The sequence below is a fragment of the Hemibagrus wyckioides genome, linkage group LG10 (genome assembly GCF_019097595.1).
Source record: "Hemibagrus wyckioides isolate EC202008001 linkage group LG10, SWU_Hwy_1.0, whole genome shotgun sequence".
In the NCBI taxonomy this organism is placed as follows: domain Eukaryota; kingdom Metazoa; phylum Chordata; class Actinopteri; order Siluriformes; family Bagridae; genus Hemibagrus; species Hemibagrus wyckioides.
Genome location: NC_080719.1, coordinates 13,250,001 through 13,277,988, shown reverse-complemented (window position 1 = coordinate 13,277,988; position 27,988 = coordinate 13,250,001). Strand labels below are relative to the sequence as shown.

Below are 27,988 nucleotides of genomic sequence, written 5' to 3'. Positions count from 1 at the left end.
CTAATTCCTCTTTCAGTCCGTAATATTTCTTCAGCCAGTTGTATTCCCTGCCTTATATTTTGCGGCCATTTGGAATCCCCACTTTATCACCACCTCTGCTTCCTATCTATTATTACTGATTTATCGATTTAGACCAAAAGGTCTCACAAGATAGTCCTCTGCTATCATGTTATCCATCTATCTAGCTGAGATGTTCTTTTAGCAGCTTATCCTCCAGAGACATTACTTGGATGTATTGTCCAGGGTACCAGATTTTCCAATTTCTTTCTAGTGTCCAGTTTGTGGATGCTGGATTTTGGATAAAGTATTTTGATGGGTTTTCAGGACTCGACATTGGTTGTTTCCATCTAATGATCATCTGATTGTCCTGACTGGGCATCTGATGACTGGAATAGGTTTTATTTCTCTTATACAATAGTTATTCCCATATAAACAGTCATCCCTCAGCATCCTCTCTCTTTTTGTCTCTCAGAGAGAAAACCACAAAGCACAATGTCCTATTATATCAGAAAAAGGTTACAGCTTTACATCTGACTGATAAAAGCATTGATACTGGGGACTTATTTCAAGAAAGTGAGGGCTTCAGAATTACAAAGCTGAGAATCTCTGCGTGATCCTTTTAAGGGAACCTGAAAGTTTTGGCTTTAGTAAATGTTTGAACACGAACAAGATACACACGTTTTATAACATTCCCTTTTTTTAGGAATTATACTGAATCATTAAATAGGACTTCATTAGTTATGTAATTATGGCTTTGTGATGAACAAACCATGTTTTATCTTCTGTGGTTTTGTTGGGCCTTTAATCTTTGTTGAGCTTTGAAGTTTTTTGACTTTTTAGTCTATGGAACAGTTTTGTGCCGAGTGTCTTGTTGTACACTCAGTAGTCTGGTCACATGAAGCACACATCCATGAACTCTCCTCCTGAATCACGTTCCTCATGTGTCTGAAGAACTGCTCAAACCTCCAAATATCCAGACTCCAAAAATGTAGCAGGTATTTTGGATGTGAATTACGCAAAGGGGCGATTCACACATTGCACCAATATGTGCTAACGGCTGTTGAGAAACAAGCATTTTACTGCTCGCTCCCAAGGGTGAATCCTTTTCTGACTGCACAGGAAATTTATGCCCTGCAAGGATGGGCCTACACCAAAAGGCCATTATTTTCTCTCTGCAATGAATGGAGAATATGATGTAACTGCAATTTGTGCACAGAGTCACATTATTTATGAGGCCTCCAACGGAAAAGGCAAATTAACAGACCTATGGCTCCTCTTTTATAGATTTTTCAAAAGATTTTGATAGGGGAGATTATTTATTCTTATGATTTATTCACACTGTGTCCTGTTGATCTCAACTGGAGTTGTTGGTTCACACATTCTCTCCTGATGATGATTTGTAACTGGTGATCTTTTGCACAGCCATTGCTGTGTACTGCATGTGAATGTATGCTGGCCATCAGTGGCTGTGGGAAGAATGCAGAATAATCTGACAGTCATTCCCAAGGCCATTCCGCACAAATCTCCCACACATTTCATCATTTAGTGTCTCAACACTGAGACACTTACTTTTCTCTATGAATACACAAGTTTTATATATATAAAGCATATATAGTATTTATTGCTGTTTCAAATGTCTCACTATCTGTTTAATCATGTATTGCCTTGTTCATATTTTCCTTTATTACATTTATAGCTGATTTTTTATTCTGATTGGCCAGAAGTCAGAGGTCATGTTTATTTTAATGTGTTCACTCTAATATGTTACTGTTACAGTTACTGTTACTGTTATAGTAACAACTAGGTAGAACTGGAACATACACAGTTTTCAGACATTTCCCATAAACTAAAACTAATAATAAATGTATTAGAAAACATGTCATGGCAAAATTTCTGAAGCTTTCTAAAGTTTTTATAGGAATAGTTAATGCACGAGAACTTGTAAGGAAGACACTCACTTAAGCTAAATGTAATAAAAAATTTGTTTAAATAGTGCTGTTATTTTTTAAAAATGTATAACGTGATGTATAATTATTGATATGCTATTGTTTTCTGTTAGGAGAAGATCATTTAACATTTATGGAAGGAGTCTCCAGTGGAGCATTATATATATATATAAAATAAGCATTATAAAATAAGCATGTAATTTGCATAACATGTAATAATGAATGCTTTCATTCCTGTAGGTAGTTTTATCTCTCCATTTCCTTCTCTTTCAGACGCATATATACATTAAAGCTAAGAACAGTATTACTTTCCTCCTTTGAGTTGAATAAGCTTTGTCAAGATGAAGTACACACAGCAGTGGTTTGGTATTATTGGAGGTTTATGTGTAAGGCCTGCATGTTCAGACACAGTGAGCAATATGTCTATCCTGCTGTTTGGCCTTCTCTAAATGAGCCTCCACGCTGATCTCCTCAGACCGCCGGAGTTGTAGCAAAACCCAATTGATGAGGTTAGGCTTTCCAAATGGGCCCGTTGTCAAGGAGACGGGGTTCTGCAACAAAAACCTTTCACGTCCAGCATGCTGTCATATCGATCTGTGAGTGTGAGAAAGGTGTCCAAAAAGTCAGGGGCTCCCACACATACACATTTCCCCTTGGTTCCTTCAGCACAAACAATGCACAAGTCTGGCTCTTAGACAGACTGAAATATGAATGTAAAGGATGGGCAGATAAAAAAGCACCACATTCCTCACATTGACTGATATGTGGAGAAGTCTGATGAATCCTTTGGAGGCAGAGTGAAATTTGACACATTTGCATTTGTTGTTGGCAAATATGTCATGATAATTTACAGTCACTGTGAAAACGTTTACCACAGCACTTCTGAATTCTCTCATCTGATTTGTCAGGAGGTGTTGATTGATTCAAATCAGCAGCTCTGACAATGGTGTCAGCTATAATTCAGTTTGAATATGTTATAGTTTCCATATTAACAGCTAATGCACAGAACTTGTATGTCAGATGCTCGCATAGATGCTCACAAGTGCTGTTATTTTACAAAGAATTTGTATAATTACTGATACGGTTTTCTGTAAGAAGATATTTATTTAACATTTATGAAATTGGAATGGAATATGGGATTTCCAGTATCAGCACTAAAAGAGGCTGGTGAAGTAATGGCTGTTATAAATATATATGATAGCAGGAACTAACTGGTTTCACAGACTTTCCATAATATTAAATGTAACTATAGCTGACTAATAGAATGTTATTCTTTTATAAATATAAGTAAATCATAATTCTTGGCAAACTGCTGTAGTATAAGAGGAATAAACATCAGATTGTGCTGTCAAAGTAAAACTATCAAGATTGGGGAGTTAATAGTACAAACTTTTTTACATATGTTTTGTATCTAGTGACATAAACTGTCAGGTCACTGATTTACTTTGCAAATTTTTCACAAATAATGCTTATATGTCTTTAATAGACAACAAATTGCTTTCTTTAAGTTATTTAGAGCTTTAGAAAACATCATGCAAAAAGATATAAAATACATCAGTATGGAAAGTATTAGAGAGACTACTATGGCTCATGGAATCCTGTAAACTACAGTGACAGCCATTAGGTCCAAACAAGAACACTGTGTGCAGGGATGAATCTTCCCAGAAGTCACCAGCCTGCCAACATTTCTCCAAGGGCAAAGTGACAACTCATGTAGGAGGTCATAAAAGATCCCAAATGATTGTCCAAAGAACTGCATGACTCTGTAGCCTCAGCTAGGGTCACTAACTAAGAGACTTCACATTCTGGCCAAAAATGGCATTCATGGGAGTATTGCAATGCAGACACTAATGATTTACCCAAGAGAAACTTCAATGTTTGTGTCACATTTGGGGAAAAAAAGCACCCGGTGATCCCCAGGCATTTTTATCATTTCACAATAAGGAAATCATATCATGCTGGTGGCATAGTAACAATGTGGAGATATTTTGCTACTTTAGGACCTGGATAATTGCTATTACTGAAGGAACTACAGATTTTCTCTACCAGAAGTAAGCATAAATGATCCAGGACACAAAAGAGTCTGATTGTCTTCATCCAGAGTCGTGATATTATCCCAGCAGGGACCTGAAATGAGCAGTTCATTCCACACAACACAACCTACCAACATGTCTGAATTAAAGCAGCAAATATTGATTTTACTAATATAGGAAGCTGGCTGCAGTTACTATGATCAAGAATGGGACAAATATTTAAAAATGGGTACATTTGTTTACATTTAAAACATTTAAGAGGACAATTATTTTTCACATAAGTAATACCAGTTTTTTGATCTTCAAAAAAATTAATAAATTGATTAAAGTATTGTTACATTTTAAAATGTGGTATATGATTACTACATTACCATACCAAATAAATAGGGTAATGCTCTATACTACCGCGTTATTCCCAATTCTGATTGGTCTGTTTTTTAAAATAACAATTGCTTGTTATAATACTTTGTCATTTATTTAAGGAGACGTTTATTTAGGATTTGTTTTTTAACTCAAACATGCCATTATGTTTGATTCATTACTTATAACATCATCTGTTCAATATGGAACTTTTCTACATAGTTTGACATTTGTGAGTTTGTATGAAAACATAATGGCTTAAAATTAGTATTGGTGCAGGACTAGTATTTCCTATTTTCTTCGATCTTTCAAATTCAGGCAAAATCTAACCACATCATGAAACTTAGGGGGTCTGCCAAAAGGACAGAACAAAGAATCATTAAAGGTTCTAGCTTCAAGAATTTTATATAAGGGTTAAAACTATGTTAAAACTTTTGTACACTCAGAACATAGGTATCCATTGTGCAGCAATGCTGCACTGTATGAGCATTAACACATTATGCCCAAATCATATATATATATATACTTTAGAGAGCTGGTGAGGCCAAGTAATTAAATGATAAATGAGACAGTACAAAGTACAAAGCAGAATATCCATAGTATTTCAGAGAAACAGGTGAGGTGCTGTACTGACACAACAGGCTGTCATGGCCAGTAATTGTCATTACATGCCAGTTAATTAACAAAACCCCTGGGGAAGACGGTGGCGTGGTGCTAAATTAAGATCCTTTAGAAGGCATTCTGGGAAGAAACCTTGAATGTAAACATCTGTGGTGAAATACAGGTAGTAAACAAAACTCAGAGTAGTCTGTCTATTGCCCTGGGCTTTCATCCTGCACTTTTCACATTGTTATATTAAACCAAATTTCCAGTAATTAATGTGATCATTATTGCACCATTCATGCACCATTATACTGGTAATATAATAGACTCAGATGTTTTTATTTCCATGCTTCCACTTTTTTTGTTGTTGCTTTTTTGACTGTTTTCTGTTACATTTGACAAGAATGTAAAAAATTACTGTATTTCCATCTTCTGCCAATATTATCCTTCCCTAATTTTTTTCAAGTCTAAAGGCAAGTGCTTGTATTTAATGGCAGTGGTCTAAATGCTATTGAAAAAAAAAATCATCTTGGACATTTCTACTATAGAAGAATTTGGCAGCTTCAGAGATGTTAACTAAATGCTGGTAATTTTAGTAGTCTGAATGGGCAGCACAGAAAATCTACTTATGCATCTGTTTAATCCTACTCTGAATATGAGGAACTTTCCCTGCATAAATATTGATGTAACTTTTGGACTTAAGTCACCTACTCTGAATAAATGCATAGATTCTTACTTCAATTACACCATACAACAGGAAGAGAAGAAGGATTCATTTTTAGACAATATATTTTTCTATTTCTCATACCCGTGCCCTGTGTTTATGCAGTATTCATCATCCTGCCACTGCTGCATATGCTGAGAATTTTCCTGCTATTAAATTTTTTTAGGATTTACGCTTGAGCAAGTCCATGTGCTATTCTGTGTGCCATACACCTTTTGTTGTTGTCTTGGCTGGTATTATAAGCTATGAGCTGTGACTCCTGCCCTGGAAGCCTTTGTCGGAGCAGTTATTTGGACTGTGTGGGTGGTTTACTTACCTGCTTCAAAGAGATTCACTTGGCTGAAATTTTCCTTTAGTGCAGTTTCTGTCAGGTGGCTGAGAAATGAAGGGCAGTTATTGTTAGAAAAGAACTGGATTGTACAGGTTTGTATTGGAATACTGATTTTTTTTTAACACAAAAGATTAATTTGCTGTAGACAGTTGGGCACAAGCCAAGAAAAAATCAATTTGCTGAGCTTGAGGTAGTGGGTGTTAAAGGCTTCTCATTCATTAGCTTTTCAAAATCCAAAAACATACAGTATCCGTTGCCATTCACTATGGACTAAATAAAGTGTAATATCTTATCTGTGGAGACATTCATTGTGATGGTACAGAAATTCTACCCCATTAACTCCAGCCAAAGAATTCGAAGACCATCAAGACTGTTTTTTGAACAAACTAAAGACAGAGAAGGGAATTTTTTTAAATACTCTTCGGAGAAGGGAGTGATTGTTTTTTCTGTTAGGATTAAATCAACCTGAAAATGTCAAAAATGCCTTGTAAAATCTATTCCATATATAGTTTTATTCCTGCCAAATAATTTTTATTGTCTATAAGTGGAAGAGAAAAAACCCAAATGCGTCATCAGCTCATCCGAGTTTGCATGTTGACAATATTCATTTCCTTGGTGCTTGGCAAATGTCCCACAGATTCTTTCATAACCTTGTAATGTAGCTTTTTGTTTTGAGAACATACGCCCTGTCTTTCAAATGTGACGGTGCCAATAGTGGATGACAGACATTTCAGATAACACAAAGCCGCAGAGACTCTTAATTATATAAATATGCAAATTCACAGACAAGAGTCTCATTTATCAACCCTTTAGCAAATTTGTATGTAAATGATTTCATAGGCCAAACCGAACTAAAAAATCAGGCCAGATTTGCAAACATTTCTTTGTACACTTAGTGATACCTACAAAACTGCATATAAGGCAAAGCTCACTGAAAGTTCAGAACAGCAAAATGTGCCTCTTAAATGCTCTCTGAACAGGAATAGTGTACTTGTGTTACTCTGCCTTGGAATACAAGGGAGCAGCAGTTCGAATATACTCTATGCACTTGGTTCATGTATCTTAGAGCAAGACATCTTCCCAGACAGGTCTCTGTCTATCATATGGGATTTAGTTACATTGGAAAGCGAATGGGGAAATATCCACACACAAAAATTGCAGTAACTTTTTGCCAATCATACAATTTGCATACAAACATTTCTCTGAACTATATATTTTTTTGTTAATGCTTTGGTGAAAGATTTACTTATAAACTCATTTGTATTCAGCTTGATAAATGAGAATCACTGCATGACGAACACAGACAAACAAATGAAAGGATAGACACTCTGGACCAAGCCACATAACTTTTATATTATAGTAATGACTAAGCATTATAATTATATAATATTGATATGATGATATATTATACCTACATACACTTTTATGACATCACAGGTTTCTCAGTATATTATATAACCATTTTTAGCAGCTAGTTCTTCGTTAACATTGTTTACTGTTTTAAAATTCGATAATTGAAGATTTGAATCTGTAAAGTTGTAGTTTTAACTCAGAATTCCGGTTCTGATTTCGATTGTTAATTAATTCATTAATTACTTTTTTTAACATTAAACAAAAGCATCAGCTGTATACTTTTATAGTTTATAGTTTTTAAAAATGCAACAGTTTGTAGTTTATAGGTTACAGTAATTATAGTGAATATAAAACAACATTTTGGAACATCTTCTGATGGCAAAAAAATCAACCAAGGGAAATGGTGAGGTGAAGTCAACTACAAGTACAGTGTATAAAAACCAGTGATTGAAGACAAGTCACTTGAATATATCCTACACATACACAGCACATGGGGCATCTCTATAGACTTGCAGTTGTAGACTGTGATGATTGTGATGTGTTACAGGATATGTGGGCTGAAACGGGACTGGATGATGAATGGCATGAGCCCTTGCATGTAGACAGCGGCAGTGGAACTGAAACCAGCGGTGAATGTGATGACGAAGATGGATGTGAAGGTTCAGGAGAGCATGAAGAGGAAACAGGTGCATTTCAATTTCATCTATAGTTATGAAAATATTTTATTTTGGAAATAATATATATATATATATATATATATATATATATTATTTGTCACAAGTTAAATCTCAAGTCAACTCACAAAAATGATAAAGGTTAAGGTTAGAATTTGGGGCAGGTTTAGCATTCATAGGTTTTCTTACAACCAAATGGCCCCAGTTCATAGGAAATTATACAGACTTTTCATCAGAAAAAAACAAAACAAAATTTACATTTATAGACTGAAAGGATGTGTGTGTAAAGATGCATAACAGATAATGAAAAAACAAAACAAAATTTACATTTATAGACTGAAAGGATGTGTGTGTAAAGATGCATAACAGATAATGAAAAAACAAAACAAAATTTACATTTATAGACTGAAAGGATGTGTGTGTAAAGATGCATAACAGATAATGAAAGTGCTTAAATGACGATGGAGTTATGTTTAGTCATGTGGAAATATGTAGTACACTACTGTCAATAGACAATCAATGACTTATTAAAAAAAAAACAACATAGTTGATATTGATCTTCTAAAGGTCAGGCTAGGCTACTGATCCTGTCTATTTGCTTGACCTTCACAGGTTTAACCCCTAACCTTAACAATACAACACATAAATAATCAACCACACTCCAAAAGCTTGGAGCTGCTTCAGAGCTGCCTTTAATGTTAATACAAAATATTATTTCATGAGGTAAATACTGCACATAAATGTGCTTTGACAATGCATTTTTAACTTGTAGGTGCTTTAGAAATCATTCTGATACCCAAGTCTTGTTACTGATTTCAGTGGTTATTTTTTCCCTCAGAGCAAAGTTTTCCAAAGATTAGGGCAAAGACACTTGCTTACTCCACTACCAGTTGGTTATATTATGCTTGGTTTTATAATAGAAATTCTAGGAAAATATTATTAGATATTGTCTGAAAGAGGCTATATAAATAGAAAACATTAATGGTGCTATTAAATCCAGGGAGAGAGCATGTATGTCATTGTTAAGGATATCATGTGAAACCATCACACGGGTGCAGAAAAACCAAACAAAAAAAACACTAGATGAATTGAATAAATGTTAATATGAAAACTATAGCCATAACCATAACCTAGCTAGGAACTAACTAGCCTAGCTTGCTCTATAGTTTAAAGAAACTCAAGTCTCATGTTGTTATTATTAGTTACACTGAGGTGAAATGCCTCTAATGTAATGTATTCTATTCAACATTCAGCATTCCCTCACTAACCAGACTAATCCATATTCTCTCTTGACTCAAAATTTGCATCCTGATTGGTCAGAAGGTTAAAAAAAAGTGCTTATTTTCTCTGGAAATTGGTAACTTTGGATGCCCCATTGAGACCAAAAAAATGCTGGCAGAAGCAGGATTTAATGCAGCAGGCTACTTCAAATAGAATTACATTTAAAATGTGCACTGGCCGTTTAAGAAAAGCTAAGATCCTCAGATGTATCATTATATTATTGAGACTTCACAAGACTGTAACAATGAACGCAATTACCATTTGAGACAATAAAACACATTTCTGTGGAGCTGTACATGCTTCCTTAGAACTAAATCTGAACGATGTTAAGTTTCCACTGTCAAGCCAATGCACTCTGTCTGAACATACAAAAGATTATTTCCTCTTCCAGCTCTCAAACTAGCACGGAATGAGGCCAAAAGGGGATGTGGATGGAGACAGTTCAATATAAGAGCCAGCTGGCTCATCGTGCTTCACTCTCCAATTGCAGAAGCGATCACTAATCACTGAGACTGACAGCACATTTTATACCACATCAACAAATGTGATTGAACAATAGCAAAGCCATGAGGCCGCACCTGGCAAACTGTATTTTTATATATACGTGTGTGTGTTTTCTTCATTTGTACCAAGTTGTATAGGCGTGGAAATAAGTGTCATTTGTGGCCAACTTGAAGTCCTGGAAAAACATGATCAGCAAGCAGTGAAGCCAGGAACCACTGTTAAAAGCATATACTAGCTCAACACAGAGCCTGCTCTAGTTGGGGGAATCTGTGATTTTTTTTAGAACCAGATTCATAGACCAGAAACATCACATAATTGGATGTGAGAGTTTACTAATGGTTGCAAAAATAATAATAGTGGTGTAGTTCCAGCTCCAGGATTTGAGAATATACAGTGTATTTGTAGCAATTACACATTTTTGACTTCTGTTTATGCTTTTTGATTCTTCAGAACTTATTTTCTGTCAATATTGCTTCTTTAATTCCTGGTTGATTTTGGGAACTTTAACAAACAAACAAAAAAAACAAAAAAACCTATAAAAGATAAAAAAGTACAATTTCTATTTTTTCCACCCAGAAACCTTAGGAGTATTTATTTGTCAGTGTTAGAACCCAAGTTTGTTCCAGTTGTCAGTGAAATGTTTTCTTTTACATCTTAAACCATTGATTCATTGCTATATTTTCAATAATTAAAAATCTTTTGTGGATGCATCGTTCACATCTAATTTTAATGGTGGTCATTCCAAAAAACAAAATTGCTTAAGGCCAGGAAGCCACTGACCAAAGTCCTGGATTCAGTTACCTATTATTTTGGTGCTTGAGTAGCTGAACCAGTTCTGCCAGCCAAGATCAGACACCTTTCCAGGGAAGAAGTTGTGAAAGAGTTTGAAATAAGACAACTGTTTGATGGAACAGAAGTACCTGATTTCATTCAGCCCTCTGAATGCAAAAGGTTGAGTATAAGCAGGTTAGTCAGGCTCATTTGCTTAACAGGTTGGCTGAATTAACTTAAATGCCATGTTGTTTTTGTTCACCAAGAACAAAACATGTCTCTGCATAAGCCTCTAAATGGCCCAATGATAAAATGAGTGGCCAGTTATTATTTGTTCAGACATCCATTAGCATTTCAATGCAAATGTACAATATATTTGGCACATGTCAGTCAGGAGATTGATGTCTCATTTCGCTTGTGAGATGAAAATCCAATAAGAACAGAGGACATTAACATTTCACCGAGTGATAGATAGATGATAGATAGGTGATAGATGATTTCACTTAGAGTGATTCACACTTGGCCCTTTTAAAGGGTCTGAGCAGTGTTCACTGGATTTTGGGCTCATATGTGAACACTCCAAATGATCTCAGACCCTTTTAAATCTAAATCAAGCCTAGACCATCTCTGGAGGTTTTCTGACTACATTTCGCTTTCAGATATTGTGAACAAAATCGCTACAGATTCACTTGTTGTTTTTTTTCATTCATGAATTTTCTTTAGTTTGATCATGACAAGCTTCAATGAAAAAATTGCTGCTGATTTTTTAACAGGTATTTTATGGACAGATAAGGAAATGACTGGACTTCTACAAATTTGGAAGGAGGACTATATTTAAAAAAAAAAAAAAGAACTGTCAACAACCCAGAGAAATTCTAAAGTGTTTCTGCAATTTTCAGCAAAACTGAAGGAAAGAGGATTTAAAGACACAGTAGTCTTCTTAATTCCAAGGGATAAAAAGAGGTTGTGTAAAAACAAGTCATGGCTTAATCAGGAAAATGTGAAAAAACGGTTTTAAGTAGGTTGACTAAAGGGTGTTGATTTAAATTTATGGGAGCCTGAGTATCTGGTAGGATCAGTTACCAGCAGAAACCACAAAGCTTTTGACACAATCTGTTATTTTATTCATTTATTGGATCTGATCCAAAGCATGTTCAGATCATCCTTCACTGCATGGTCTGTTTGCCCTGATCTGATAGTGACTTACAGAAAACAATGTACCATTTGCACACATTGTTTAGTTTGGGTCTGATTTTGATTATCACCCCAGTGCAGGAAGAAATAAGTGACAGAAAAACTAAATTAAACAACCACTGCAACAACAAAAAAAAAATCTGAAGAAAGACTTTGTCAGTGTACATTTTTCCAATGTATTCAATCCTCTGGTTGTAGATTCCATATGCTTGTGTTTTGAGATGTGACCTGGGATTACACATTGATTGTTTCAGTCTGCTCTCAGTGTCAATAATGCAAATACGCTTAAATGCAAGAAATCGCACAAGCTCCCAAAGCTTTTTTCACATTCATTTTGCCAGAACCTTTCACTGGGCTTTAGATCTGTTTGACCTTACAGTCGGTGGGGGTGAGAGGTGTGACCTACTCATAAGCTTCCTGTGTGTTTTATTCCTGTCTTTGTCTCCTTACTTGTCCTCTTTTGCTCCCACAGACCCCTGATTCTGCAGTGCCCAGGGCGGATGTGGTATTTAGCCTGTAACTTTATACATTCAGTTTATAGAAGTTGAGTCTGATAAGTAGTTGCTGAGACTGGAATCTGGAACCTGGTGTAATAAAATCTCCAAACAGGAGAGTGTGTCTATATATTTATAATGTGTGTGTGTGTGTGTGTGTGTGCGTGCGTGTACATCATGATTTGCTGAATGACAGATGCCCCAGGGACAACAAGGAATCGGATGTTAATTTTTATGAGCCAGTTTATTTTCTGTTCACTTCTTCAGATTAACAGAGTGTTTAGCTGTTTAGTTTAGCATGCTTCTAATTAGTTTGCTTAATTACACGATAAAATATCTCACCTAATGTTTGCTAGCTTTATAATTAACATTGCTACTGATGTCATTTAACCAAATCAGGCTAGAACTAATAACAACAAAATATTTAGTCCATCTTTTGTTCAGCTTGGTATCAGACTGGGCAGCAATCTTAGGTATTTGTGACAACAACACAGTAAGAGATTAGTTATATTGCTAGCAAACCTGACAACTGGTTTGACTGGTTTTTATGATATAATTTTGACTTAGCCAGCTTGGAGGCCTAGGTATTTTTAAAATAACATCAGCAGAACTAACACCGAAATAAAAGACAGTTTGTAGATAACTTATGACAAGTATCCCCAATGTAATCCTAATGCAAATTATAATCCAAATCCAATTATAAACAATTAAACATTAGTTGCAGTCCTAGCTCAGGTGTTCGGACTCACTTCAGCCTTTCCACGCAAGATATTTATATTTTCATATGAAAAGCAAATGCAACATACAGCTTATTTTTGAAAATGTGACAGAATTTTGTTTCAGGGTAGCTACAGCTACAGGATTTTCATGTCATTGCTACAGCAGTGTAGCTATTCTAGTAATATTCATGTTATATGAGCTAAGCATATAGAAGGCTAGTGTTATCCCTTTTAGGTATCTGGCAAGCTTAGATACTGTACGATGCTATATGCTACATGGCAAATCATTAACCCAGTTATTAGTGTCTAAATTTCCTTGTTGCCTAGCAACAGTGGGTGTGTTATAGGCTTATTGTGTGTTCACCTTCCTGTGTTGAAATCTCAAATTGTTTCAAATGCATTGTGTGTTACTGTTTGACTTTCCTACCTTTTCCTAGGGGGACTTAGCATGTGTGTAGTGCTTCTGTGATTAATTGGAACACCTCGGCTGGCTCAGGGTCTAAGGGTGAGAGGCCATCGTTCAAACTGCCATCTACAGAAACCCCTCTAGCCTCATAGGGAAATTACAGACTTAAAAACATGAACATTATATTTTGTTTTCTACAGAAGTTTGTGTGTTTGTGTATACTGGCTTTGGCATTTGTTGTTGATTGTAAGGTATAGGAATTTGCTGGTGTGTCTCAGTATGTATGGGATAAGGAGGTGTGTGTGTGTGTATGTGTGTGTCTTTGTGTGTGTGTGCGTGCGTGTGCATGCGTGTGTGTGTGCTTCTCCTTTTGCTTTCTGGGGAATTGTGCTCTGGATAATGAAGAACTCATTACCAATTCAACTAGGATTGCACTGAGACAGATAGCTTTATATTGCCTACCTCAAGCCTCAAGTGAAGGTCAAACAATAAGACTGTGTGTGTGTGTGTGTGTGTGTGTGTGTGTGGGAGAGAGAGAGAGAGAGAGAGAGAGAGAGAGAGAGGGAGAGAGAGGTGGAAATCTAAAAATGTATTACCTTAGGTCAGACAATGCTCCATTGTCTCCAACTAGCATATATCAAATCACTTGGAAAAAGGCTGCATTATAAAAGAACGAAAGCGTTTGGCACTGTTTGCCAGGCATGTATCATTGACTGACTGCTCTCATATTGACTTGGCATTCCTGTGTGTCTGCCTTGGTAATTACCAGATTACTTTCTCAGCATCAAATACATGAGCAGGCATGCTTCAGCAGCCTGGTAAAGTGTGATTACAGTGACCTCATTTCCAGTGACTGTGCCAAACATACAGCATCAGAACTCACCTGCTTCTCTCTGTGCCGCCTTTTCAAACTAAAACCGTTTTATATGTGAGCTCTTTGTTTCCTAATTATGTTGTTTTACTCCCCTGTATGTTTTTTTTTACCTGTTCTAACACACAGATGTTTACATATTACATCATAATGAAGCTGTATGTAATGTGTGTTGAGGTGTGTTTGATCTGGAAAAACAGAACATGTCCAGGACATTTTTGTAAAGCGAAATAATAATTAAAAACACCCTGCATTACCCTGGTCAGGGTTGCGGAATAGCTGCTTATTCTGGGAGTACTTTTTACGCAGAATGGTGCAATAAAGAAAAACCATACAATGAGCTGGAGTTCTACAGACAGAAACACCATGTTAATTAGCAAAGATAACAGAGAAAGGCCCGAGTGGTTCAAGCTGACACAAAGACCACACTGCCTCAGATATCCACTCTGTACAATTGTGGTGAGCTGAAAAGCATCTCAGAATGCACAACATGATGACACTTGAGGTAGATGGACTTTAACAGCAGAAGACCATGACTGATTCCTCTTTTGTCAGCTAAGAATTGAAAGCTGAAGCTACAGTGGAAACAGACGCATTGAAAACATAGACAGTCAAAGACTGGAAAGACATAGCCTGGTCTGATGAATCTTAATTTCTGCTGAGGCTCACAGATGGTAGGGTCAGAAATTGGCACCAAGATCATGAATCCATATATCCAACCTGCCTTGTGACAAGAATCCATGCTGGTGGAGATGGTGTAATAGTGTGGAGAAGGTTTTCTTGGCAAGTTTTGGACTCATTAATACACAACCATCATTACTTGAATGCCACAAACTATTTAAGTATTGTTGCTGATCATGTGCTTTCCTTCATGGCCTGAATTTACTCCTAACGGCTACTTCCAGCATTATAATGCACCAAGTCACAAATCAAAAGTCGTCTTAAACTGGTTTCATGACAATGAGTTCAGAGGTCTTCACAGTCACCAAATCTGAATCCAATAAAGCATCACTGGGATGTGGTAGAGCAGGACATTCAGAGCATGTAAGTGCACTTAAAAAATCTGTAAGAATTGTGTGCTGTAATCATGTCAACATGGACCAGAATCTCAGAGGAATGTTAACAAAATCTTGGACACAAAGAACTGAAGCTGTTTTGAGAGCAAAGAGAGGCCTACACAGGATTTTTAATAATGTTCCTAGTAATGTGCTCAGTGGGTGAATATATACAAAAGTACATCATGCACATTCCTGTTCCTCTAAAACATGGTATTTTTTAATCTATTTATTCTTTCTCCTGTCATCTCTAAAATATGTCAGAGCCACAACCTCAAAAAGACAACCTCCTAGTTTTAACCTTCCACATTCCAGTTCTTACTTCAGTTCCCTCCAGCTTCTTGTCTTTTTTTCATTTAAATGTTTCATTTGGAATCCACACATCGATCAGCACTGTTGGTTTTTACTGCTTATCTGTTATTACTGTGGTACGTGTCTATGAGTACATAATATTCTCCAGGTGCAGGATTGGGATCTTGCATTAGTCCCATGAATGTGATTTTGTGGATGTTGCTGTTGGAATCTGTGCTGTCTCTGCTTATTCTGCTCCCGGGCACACACACACACACACACACACACAGACAGACACTCAGGCTCCCATGGGTGGTACAGGCCTAACGGCTTACAACTAGACTGTTTCTAAGCCAATTCATTTGTGGTGCAGCAGATTCACTGACCTGTACACCTAGCAAAGCAAATGTCTGCATAATGCTTATTAAATTCCTTTTTTTTTTTTTTTTACAATATTTAAATTTGTTCTTTTCTTCTTTTAAACCAGACAGTCATTAGAAATAAGAATGTGGGGCTGAATGATACAAGCAATTTGTAGCTCGTGATCTGAAACATTGCACTCCAAAAAATCTAGATGCATACAATTACTACAGATACAATTACTACTGTTTTCATTATAATGCAGCATTATAAAGTGCCTTAGGTAAACGTGGGAAATGAAGCCTAAAATGTTTTTTTTTTTTTTTGTACGCTTTTACATCTCTACTGTGTGTCATTCTTCTGTAGCCATGATTATAAAGAAGGCTGAATTCATTATAACTCCTTGATGTCCCACTGTGTTGATCCCCTGTGGTGGCTACACTGATGGCGCTGGCATCACATTGCCATCTTTGGGGTCACTTAAACGATGCACTTTTTAGCACCTGATTTTCTGCTGTAGCTGTGAGTGAGATTTTTGTCTTGTCTAATGAACATCAAAGTCCATTATTAACCCCTAATGCCTGCTTAGATCTGTGTGCAGAGCGGATGTATTAACAAAAAACCTTTTGTCTGGCGCTACTTGCTGCTGACTTTCAAGGTGAGCCTTTTCAATCAAATGTGATCTACACTTTATCCTGCAGTGTGCACAGCTGTGAATGCACTTCTATCTCCCGTATTAGCTTCGGCTTAGACATTAATCTAAAAGCAGTCTTAAAGGATTGACTAAAAATGGTGTGAATTTAATTTTTTCCTTTCCTGATCAAACAAATGCACGTCATGAGCTGTATTTGAAGTCGTGACTTAAGTGAAAAATATAAGTCAATATTTACACGGTGAAAGTACCTCATATTCAGATCCGGGTTATGCAGGTGCTTAAGTAGTTTTTCTGGACATGTCTACACAGATTATTAAATACAGGTAGCATTTTACCCTCCTGCAAAACCCAGATGAGTCAACTTGCTTGTGAGCCTTCATTTGTGTCTAGCTCATGCCCACTGTGGCACAGTGATTAAAAAAAAAGGAGAAAGGGGAAAATATGGTTTGAACCACAATAGAAATTTTCAGCACACTCAGCACGCATGGCTTCTTTTGGGCTCATGTCCACATACACACTCAGCTTACAGTGCAAGAGAACGAGAGCCAGAGACAGACAGCCCATTAATACAGTAGTGCTAATAGGTGTCAGGTATGACACATTAATCAGTTTCTCCCCGTACACCAATATCCTGCTGCAGATTCCCTCTAAACTGCATCTCCACTGGTAATAATCTTCTGAGCCAATCAATTCAAGCAACCACTGGCTAAAAAATGAATTGCCTAAATTGTTTTTAGGAAAGCTAGTAGCTGAGCTACAAACTCAGGACAATTCCTATTAATGCCAGCAGCTACAGTTATAGTGTGACCTCTGCTAGTGTGACCTCTGTCCGTATGTATTCAGTGTGAAGTCTTATTAAAGAATTGATTTTTTAAAGTTCTGAGCCTTGTTAAATATTGCCTTGCCTCTTGATGTTTTTTGCCCTTGATTTATTTACTGGTTCATTCTTTGGTTTGTTCCTTTGGACTGTTGGCTTTTGGATTAATAGTCATCATTACTACACTTGGATCTGCTTGATTTATCCTGGTGCTCTACTTGTGATGGACATTTTGTTGCTGTTGTTCCAACATTTCCCAAAAAGAGTTCACGCACAAGTCTCATACTTTCTTGTGTGGATAATTTCACCTGTTTTCTGTATATATTTGTGCTAAGAACTACAATCATGTCCTGTTGCTCATACTGAACATCCTTTAAACACACTTCTTTGCTCTTCTCTGTCCTGTATACAATATTGATAGGTTGAATCCTGTATACTGTATTGATTTATAACCTCACTATCTGGTATTAGCCAGATGAGGATCAGTTCTCTTTTGAGACCGGATCCTCTCAATGTTTCTTCCTCATGTCATCTAAGGGACTTTTAACCTTTACTTTTGTGTTGCTGGTTAGGCATCTAAATATAAATCTGCATCCAGATTTCTGTAAAGCTATGAAACTTTGTGACCACTGTTTATAACACTGTACAACATAAAGCTAAATTAAATTCAAAAGTTCAGTGTTTTCCCCTCTGATTGCAGACATTTATCCATCCAGACAGTGCGGTTTAATTAAGTCTCAGTGGTAAATAAGTAGTGTGTGTGTGTGTGTGTGTGTGTGTGTGTGTGTGTAAATGTTGTGGCTGTGCACAGGTGCATACTTGTATAGTCACAGTAAACATTTTGGCATGTGCCAAATCTAGGAATTTCATAGATGGCATGCAAATGTAATATAGTGCAACATTTTGATCATATCATGCTGTTGAGTGAAGTGAACCAACACACACACACACACACAAATGTATCGGGTATTATCTTCTCCACACCTCTAGTTTCAGTACTAAGGAACCCCTGAGGCGTTGCACCTTCAGTGTGAAACAGATCGGCTGAGCTCTCTGTTCTCATCAGCGTACGTGGCTCCAGATCGGAGATAAATGACTCCTTTGTGCTTTGTGCAAATAGCACCGTGGTTATTTTGTAAGGGGCCTGGAATCGTGTTTCGTACAGTAGAGGTGTGGCTGCAGCTTTGTCGTCTCCCTTCCTCCACCTATTTCATTCCTTCTTTGTGTGAGAGGCAAGTCTGATCAGCCTGTGACAAGGAAGTGTATGAGAATCCAGGCTGGGGAAGAAAATAGGCTATCAGCAGCCTCAAAAATTTGGCTGGTGCTAGAAATTACTCAAAAAAGGATGGGTTTATTCCTGTGCAAAAGATACTGATGAAAATGGGAGGAAAAAGAAAAACAAAAGACAATAATGCACATTCTTTCTATCATATTAAACAGTTTATTAACACAATATGAATACATATTTGACATATCTCAATACATATCTGAACACACACATACACTAACTTCCTTTTCACCAGTTAAAACGTTTTACTCTTTGACATGGGAGCATGTTTAAATGTGGATATGAGTAAATGAGATTTAAATGTAAATTAAAAAATGTAAATTTATGATTTTACGCATTATACATAATTTTCCGTATGTACAGTTTCTCTGTAATTTTTCCATCTTTGCCTATCATTAACTCCGCATTGTTATTATGAAAGCATCATGGTTTTTGGCATGAAAATCAACATATATACACACTCATTAAAAAGATCATTTGCAATTGAGATTTTATTTTAAGTCAAGCATTTTTGTTCCTGAATAATAAAAATTGGAATTGGAGACTAAATGCAGATTAATGTAAATGTCTCCACAAATTGAAATACTGTGTGGTTCGTCTGGAGAGTTTAGGTCTGGTGCACGGGCTATGGTCAAAATTCTCCCATTCTAATAAACCATTCTTAAGTATAAGTTATTATGACAGCTTCTGCCTGACTGCACAAAGTAATACCAGTGTGTTTTTTGTGGATACTGAACTGGTTATGTTCAGTATTGTTAACAACTAGAATGAAAATGAAAGTGGAATAAGCAAAATACCTCACACAGTAGGTCAGTGTAGTGAAAATGAGATGATAATATTGATGTATAGATGTGTATACACACACACACACACACACACACAGACTTGTGATGACTATGTGACAATGTGTTAAAGGAATCTATCATATGCTTAATGCACAGCAGATGATGAGAACCATACATCATCAAGAGCAAGACACACATACACACACACACTAGAGTACTGTAACATAATGTGTCACTGTCTGATAAATGGTGGCATGGTTGTCGCTTTATAGTATACTGATGAGTTAATATGCTGATGTGCATTTATTTATGGCTAGTGTGTATGTGTTTATCTGATGTAGCATTGCTGAATCTCAGGGATTTCACTGTGCAACACCTGCACACATATTAGCTGTGAGTGAAAAATGGGGATCCTTGTGTGTGTGTGTGTGTGTGTGTGTGTCCCTCTCTGTCATTTTCTCTCTCTCTCTCTTTCGGTATTGCTGTCAGTTTTCTGTAAGTTAATATTTCTCACTCTTTCCTTTTCTCACCACATTCTCTCTCTCTCTCTCTCTCTCTCTCTCTCTCTCTCTGTATATATCTTGATATGTTTTGTTTTCCTATATACTTTCTCTGATTGCATTTCTCTCTCTCTTTGTCTCTCTCTCTCTCTCTCTCTCTCTCTCTCTATTGGATGGGTTCACACCACAATATTCTGGAAGCAAGATTCCAGAGCATCATTATGCTTATATGCTTTATGTGTATATGGTTCTGGGTGTCATTGTTGGCCACCATTAATACAAGACACAGAATCATTATTCTGAAGATGTGAATAGGAGCTGTTGATTATACCCCTTTAATATACACCTCTAATAAAAATGTCTTTTGAGCAGCAAAAGCAGTAAAAACCTGTCTCTTCTCTTCTCACTTTCCCTGAACTGTGTTTACGGGAAATGAAATACAGACCATCTGCTTTCTCTTTTGTTCTTCTGTTATTGCTTCTTTGTAGGTCGTTTCTCCTGCACAACCACTAGAAGCTTTCCTACCTTGGAACTGTAGTTGTGTTTTTCCCAGCAGACTCCATTTTAAGAGTAAAAGTTTTGTCAAAAAATTTGCTTTTTTAAGCACAATGTAGTCACAGGATTGAAAAATATTGAAGGCATCACTTTCAATGTTAAAACGTTTCATACCACAGCACTGTTGATTTCACAATTCTGTTTGGTCAGAGTGTTGATTAATTCTCCACAACAGCAGCTTTGACAGCTGTAAACCACACCTTTATGTTAATGCATTCATTCTAATATGTTAGCATTTTTTTATTGCAACAGCTCATTCCTAGGGACAATGGAGGCTTCACATAAATTGATTTAAAAACTGGATATAATGGTTAATATGGGGTAATCCGTATATGTTTTTAATGAGTCTGCAGTGTTAGTGCTTCGTAACACTAAGTACAGCTGTTTCTTTTTTGTAGCTTGTTGTTACGAAATCTAAAGGTTGGTAAGGGAATGACAGTTTATAGCTGCTATAAAACAACTGAGAACAGGAACTTTATGAACTCATGAATGTTCCACAATATTAACATAACTATAAAAAAAGAGTATGACCTTTCTCTAGTGTAAGAGGAAAAATTACTTCATGTTATTGGAATATAACTTTGGGATAGTAACAGTAAGTACGCTTCATCACTCCATGCCTTCAATGATTGCTTTCAGAGCCTTTCTTAAAAGTAAGGAACTTCTAAGACTAGTCTGTCTCTATCCCTGACTCTGTGATCTTTGCTGTCTTCTCTGCCTATCTCTCCCTCTCTATCATTCACTTTCTTTCTTCTATCACTGACTGAGTGTTGTTCTGTTCCCATAGGTCATGTCATCCCCTCCTTCTCAAATCCCTCTGTGATAAAAGGTTCAGGAGGTTCATACAGTACACGCTCCTCCTCGCTCTTGCTCTCTCTGGCTCTCTCCTTCCTCCTACTGTCTTTCCTGCACTCCATCTAAAGGCCCGAGGACTCAACGGAGACCTGAAGTATGCACTTGCACTGGACACTTAGTCTACATGTTGATTCGACCTGCTCCATCCTGCGTAGCTGCTGTCCACACTAAACCCTCCAGCTACTGAGAAAGTGCCTTGTTTTTGATTTAGTTTGTGTTATAAATTAAAGTGTTGCACATGAGCTTGTGTGCTGTTCCCTGCTTTGTAGAATCTGAGTGGCAGCTTATAGTCAGTTTCAATTTTGTGTCTAAATCATCACACACCCCGAGATGCTGAGGTACTTTCTGACACAATATACAACAGTGCTGAATTCTCAATTCTCAAAGTCATTGATTAATTTTCTATACCAGCGGCTCTGACAGTAGTGCAGCTGCAAATTACAGGTTTCTATTAAAGCACTTATTCTAATGTTATCGTTTCTATAGTAACAGCTTACACAGAAAGGTGGACTGCTCCATATAATATGGATAAAAACAAACATAATAATTGATATGGTGTACTTTTCCATGAAGAGAAAGTAATGCGTTTTTGCCACATTGCTGGTGAGGTTTATAGCTGCTATAGCAAGTGTTTAGATGAAAGTTATGTAAATTATCATGGACATTGCACAACATTAATTGTGACTATAAATGGATGAAGTGTGGATGAAGTGACAAATTACTGTGGTATAAGAGAAATAAAAACTCTTTAGGATGTGCTGTTATGGGAAAATTCAGTATAAACAGTATGGGGGGAACAGTAGCTGACAACAGCTGCAGCTTCTTCTTAAAGATTAAAGCTGGAGTTAAACATTAGACATGATTTAGATAATATAGTTTCAGTCTGATTTGTACAATCTAAACTGACTCATTCTTATACTGCTTTAAAAAAAATAATAAAATGATAGGACTGAGCTAGATGATGTCTTTTTGAGTTGAATGTGTGATGATTTAGGCATCGCTTCTTTAATTGTTAGCTAAATTAACCTTGTTGTTTAGAGAAAGTAAAGAAGAGAACTTGAGACTCAGACATGTTCAACATTACATTTAGGATAACTGGAGAAAATGGATAATCTGTAAATGTAATTTTTGCCCAAACTGTTTGTTTAAAGAAAATTGCTGCTGTTTGAATTAAAACTCACCTTCACAACCTCACCTCACCTCACAGTATTGTCATGTGGAAAGATGTTTGTTGATCTGTATGTGTATGAATATATACGTGTGACTTCTATGACATGTATATGAGCAATGATGCCAATAGCAATATTTCAGTTCTGCTTTCATTCAGATTAGTATAATACTGGGATATTGAAATTAGGTAACATGTAAATTAGCATATTTATGTGGAAATGTATTTAAAAAAAGACGTACAGTAGTCTGGGTTATACATGGTGTGAGCAACAACTATAGAATTAAATATCAAATTATGTAATTAAACTAATTGAAAATGTATGTAGGCAAAACCTTATTATGTTTTAATTGTCTGAAATCTGAAGAATCTCTGTCCTTTGTTCTATAAATGTGGTTTAACATTCACTTCCTGGCATGTAGGCTGAAGCATGACACTAATGTGACAGAAATGTTTTATGGCTCGGTCATGTGTAAATTGGTCACTGATTTCAGGAATACACACTTCGCTGTTATTTTTTTTTTCAATTCTGATATATACTTACTCATGTACTTACTCATTCAGTGAAAAATATGCTACGACTGTGCAAGGTTCCCATCAGTGAGAGAAGCAGATATAAAAGTCAAGGCTGTTTTGTTTATAAATAATGCAAATATCTGTTTATCAACTTCACACACCTTTTCTGTCCCTGAAATTGGATAATTTAATGTACCATGTGCTCCCAGACACAGCCATTAATGCTGAGGGTTTAATTAAGTGTGTAATTTGTAATGGAGATCTTCATTAAAATGGCAACCTGGGCATCTGCATTTCCTAATATTTGAGCCACAGGAAAGCACTTATTCCTGTTGCTAAATTATTAGGAAAACAATCACCGGACACCACACACACACATACACATATATTCACACCTAGGGGCAGTTTAATTTAAACCAATTCATCTAGTGCCACAGAAACTCAGGTTTCTGTCTATGTGAGGTTTTATATGTTCCCTGTGTGTCTGCGTGGGTTTTGTCTGGTTTCTCCAGTTTCCTCACACCTTCAGAAAACATGCTGGTATGTGAACTGCCAACTCTAAATTGCCCATAGGTGTGAATGTGTATGTGGTGCCCTATGATTGGCACAACACCCCAGTGTATTCCTGCCTCACATCAAGTGTTACTGGAATTGTCTCAATAGCTCAAGAATTGCAGCAGCTTAATAATCAAATATTATATATTTGATCATGTCATGTGACTTTTGTAAACATTGTCATGTGTATTATGGCAGTAGATATTATATATATATATATGTATTATGGCAGTAGATATATATATATATATATATATATATACATATATATATATATATATATATATATACATATATGCATATATATATATATATATATATATATATATACATATATATATATATATATATATATATATATATATATATACATATATATATATATACATATATATATATATATATATATATATATATATATATATATATATATATATATGCATATATATATATATATATATATATATATATATATATATATATATATATATATATTGCACAGCTGCATCAGGGATGTTTTGAGATGTAAGCTGATCTTAATGCTGTATTGTGAGCTGATCAGCAGGACACTGGTTGACTGTCACCTTTTTCATCATTAACCCCACAGATAAACTCAGCCATGAAGCATGGTGCAGTAAGAAACACAGGGGCCAGGGGGCGCACTACCAACGTACAATTGCTTCTCTCAAAACTCTACATGAGGTTGCCAGTTTTGAGCAACTGCTTAGATCTTATGCTTTATCTAAAACAGCATCTTAACCAGATGAATTGAATATTCATTTAATAATTCTAAGAATAAAATATGTTCCAGATTTTGGTGCACAGACATTAATTGCACAAAAAATATGTCCACACAGCGATGTATACTTTCTTGTAAAAGATCATATAATGTTGGATTATTAGCAAAAATTAGGAGATACATATTATTAATTGCCACAGTTGAAATGGGAAGTGGTGGATCAGTTGTAAAGATCCTCAGTTAATGGTCACAAGATTGTGACTTCAAATCCCAGAACTGCAAGAGAGCCACTGCTGGGCTCTTTAGAAAGACCCTTTACCCACATCTGCTCAGTTCCATTACACTTAACAGATAATACATATAACTCTTCCAGCTGCTTATACAACTTAAGTTGCCGCCTCACAGCTCTGGGGTCCTTGGCTCTATCCTGTTTATGTAGAGTTTTTAATCACACCTCTCAAAAAACATGACACTAGGTGTTTTGGAGGAGACATCAAGAGATCCTTCCAGGGATTCTGTGCATCCGCACTGCACTTTAGACATACATTCATATTTCTTCATATATTGCATTTCAAAATATGCTACCTATAGTTTTCTGCTAGAGGAATTTTCTGAAAAGTAATATAAGTAGCTAAAAGTATAAAGCAATACAATAATAAATCAATTGCCAGGGAATCAGCATATGCCAAATGACAATATTTTCAAAATGCAAAAAAAAAAGGTTTATTTTTATTTTTTATCTTAATACGTAATTATAATGTATATTTCCCAGTGTTAGTTCTTTAATCATGACTGAACAGTCTAAGGTTTTAGATTTACGAAAAAAGCACAACCTGGCAACCCCATTTGTAGAAAGAGACGCGGCTAAAACGCACGGAACGGTTTGGGACCGCGGCAGTGCCTTCTGTACCTTACACCGGATATCTCGCCTGCTTTTTTCCTTCCTCATCTTCTCTCCCACCTTTTTAATGGACACTTTTGAAAAGACATGAGCGTGAGCTATGGCAACCCGCCGGACTGATTAAAACATTTAAGGGACTGACTTCGTTTACTTCGTTTCGGACGGATAGAAACACCGGATGATTCCTCTGTCTCATTTTCTTTAAGATCGCGTCTGACAGACAGAAGGACAGGCAGACAGACAGACAAACGGACAGTGTACCTGGATGAGAAATGGCTCTTGCGCTCACCATCCTCTCGCTTTTCTGCGTGCTCGTGGCGTGTGCGCGCGCGGACGGCAACAACGCAGGCGGCAAAGCGCGCAGCTGCTCGGACGCGCGGCGCTTCTATAGCGGCAAAGGCTTCACGCTCAACGGAGTCCCGCACGCCGAGATATCGGGTAAGAACAACAGAGCCGGTGGTGCTGGTGGTGGTGGTGTCTCAGCGGGTGGACTGCGTCTTAAAATGATTATTAACGCATGCTGTCTAAGTGGATCAGCACCGGCTGGTCGCGTGCTCTCAGGTCACCATGGCGACATCCTAACCGCATACTACCGTATTAAATAATATGAAATGGTAGTATGGTACTAAACTATATCCTAATGTGCCATTATTTTCATAAGCAACATTTAGCCTGTTGATTTATTTAAGCTATGAAAAGTGACGTTGTGCGGTTTGTCAAAAAAATTCCACAAAATTTCCTCTTTGTCGGAATCAAGGCTGTATAATTTGGGAATGAACAGGTTCACGTGTTTGGCACGCTATTGTAATACTGTAAGGGGTTGCCAGATTGTATCACCTCTGTATTTCCACCCAGCCTTCTTGTATAAATGCCACAAAGCACTTTAATCCAAGCTTAACAGTAAATGCAAATGATTGTAATATAGGCTCTGTCTCGGCTTAATGACTCTTTGCGCCAAATTCCATACACCCCCTCAAATATTAAAATTGATTATAGGTTTTATGTATCCTATATTAGTGGAAATTCCTCATTAGATATAAATAGTGCATTATACAATTTGCACTATGAAGAAAATAGGGTGTTGTTCCGCATGTGTGATATTAAGAGCAGCGTATATTAGAAGGTATTTGACCAATCTGGCAACCCATCGTCAAGTTCAGCATGTGTAGCCCATGCAGGGTCCCAAACAAAGACAGCAGAGCACAATGCACCAGCATAGAGGGAATCTGACTTCCCCACCTGAGTCCTGTCATTCATGTGGTTTCTTAATAAATTGCATGCTTTGATTTATTATTATTATTATTATTATTATTATTAACAGCAACAACAATAATAATTGCACCTACAATAATTAAGTCTATTACAAAATTACAGTTAACACAAAGCCAGTTATGATTTAAGATTATAAAAAACAGTTTGAAAAAGTCACGAAAGAGTCTGATTTCTATTCATTAAGATCTTGGAAAAGAGAAAAAAGGCCATCAGTAATTGACCTCTGTTGAGTCTTTGTTGCTGAGAGTGCACATCACACCCTGGAAAAGACAGTAGCTTTAGCATCACACCTCTGCTCTGAAAGAATGTTGCTTTTATTTTGTAATGATCATGATTTTATCTTTGCACCTGTATGAAAAAAGAATGAGTTCAGAATAAAATCGAGCAGTGTGTAATCATGTGTTATAGTGAGACAGTGAGACAGAATGCAGCCTCAGCCCTGATGAGCTCCTTGTTGTGACAGGATGTGTGCTTGCGTTGGGTCTCCAAGAGGAGTTTTGGCATGCACCGCTGCAGTGCCTGTCTGCTCATGTTCTGCTTTTGTCAAATCCCTCAAATCACTTGTGTTCAGTCCACTATCAATCATAACACCTGAGTTGACATCTGTAATACCTCTGTGATAACACTGATAGCAGGTAATAAAAGTAGATTGTAATAAGTCATAAATCGTTAAATTTAATGCCCAGCAATGTGTAAGGTATTTTACACAAACTAGCTGTTTCCACTTATATTGTCTTTAAAGTAGTAAGTCAGATTCTTCTACTGATAGATGAAAATAAATGATCACAGATGTGCATGCCTGCACGTGCATACACACACACACACACACACAGAGACGAGTTTCAGCATCTGATGTTTGGACTTGTGCTGTTAGAGGGTGTAAAAACGCTCAACTCAGTAGTGCTGATTCAGCTGCATTGATTTTGCAATGTTTGAATCAATAATAATTGATTGTAATATGATTTGACAAAGTATGCACTCATTTTTTGGCTAACATTTAAATTTCAGGGAGAAAAACACTAAATATAGATACTGACTCAGTATGCTTACTGACTCAGTAAGCAAGCCATGACAATTAACTACAATTTAATCAGCATGCTATTGGTTTTACTGAAACATAATTTAAAAAAAAGAAATGTAAATGTTTGATTTTTTAAATAAATAAATAAATAAATAAATAATAATAATATAATGTGCAGAAATGTAAATCTTGCTGCATTGGTCTGTGCTCTAGCTATAATGGGCTATGGTGTAATCAGTAATTAAGACAAATAATAACAGTTGTAAAATCCTACTGATAATCATATATCCTAATGATAATCAGTTCATTATGGAAAGAGTGCCTTCCCAAGAAAACAATTAAAATTCTTGTGAACACACCTGATTTTCATGGCTGATTAACAACTATAATA

General features: G+C 36.5%; 2 protein-coding genes across 2 annotated transcripts in view; both read left to right on the top strand.

Annotated features, from left to right (window-relative positions):
• gpc5b (glypican 5b) overlaps positions 1-23,819 on the top strand; it is a 54,897-nt gene extending 31,078 nt beyond the window's left edge. Inside the window, exons 8-9 of the mRNA XM_058401862.1 lie at positions 7,898-8,036; positions 21,358-23,819. Coding sequence (XP_058257845.1) covers positions 7,898-8,036; positions 21,358-21,491 — 273 coding nt within the window. The 3' untranslated portion in view covers positions 21,492-23,819. The remainder of the gene's footprint in view (positions 1-7,897; positions 8,037-21,357) is intronic.
• Positions 23,820-25,253: 1,434 nt separating this feature from the next.
• The window catches only part of gpc1a (glypican 1a), a 39,920-nt gene continuing 37,185 nt past the window's right edge, over positions 25,254-27,988 (top strand). Inside the window, exon 1 of the mRNA XM_058400899.1 lies at positions 25,254-25,742. Coding sequence (XP_058256882.1) covers positions 25,577-25,742 — 166 coding nt within the window. The 5' untranslated portion in view covers positions 25,254-25,576. The remainder of the gene's footprint in view (positions 25,743-27,988) is intronic.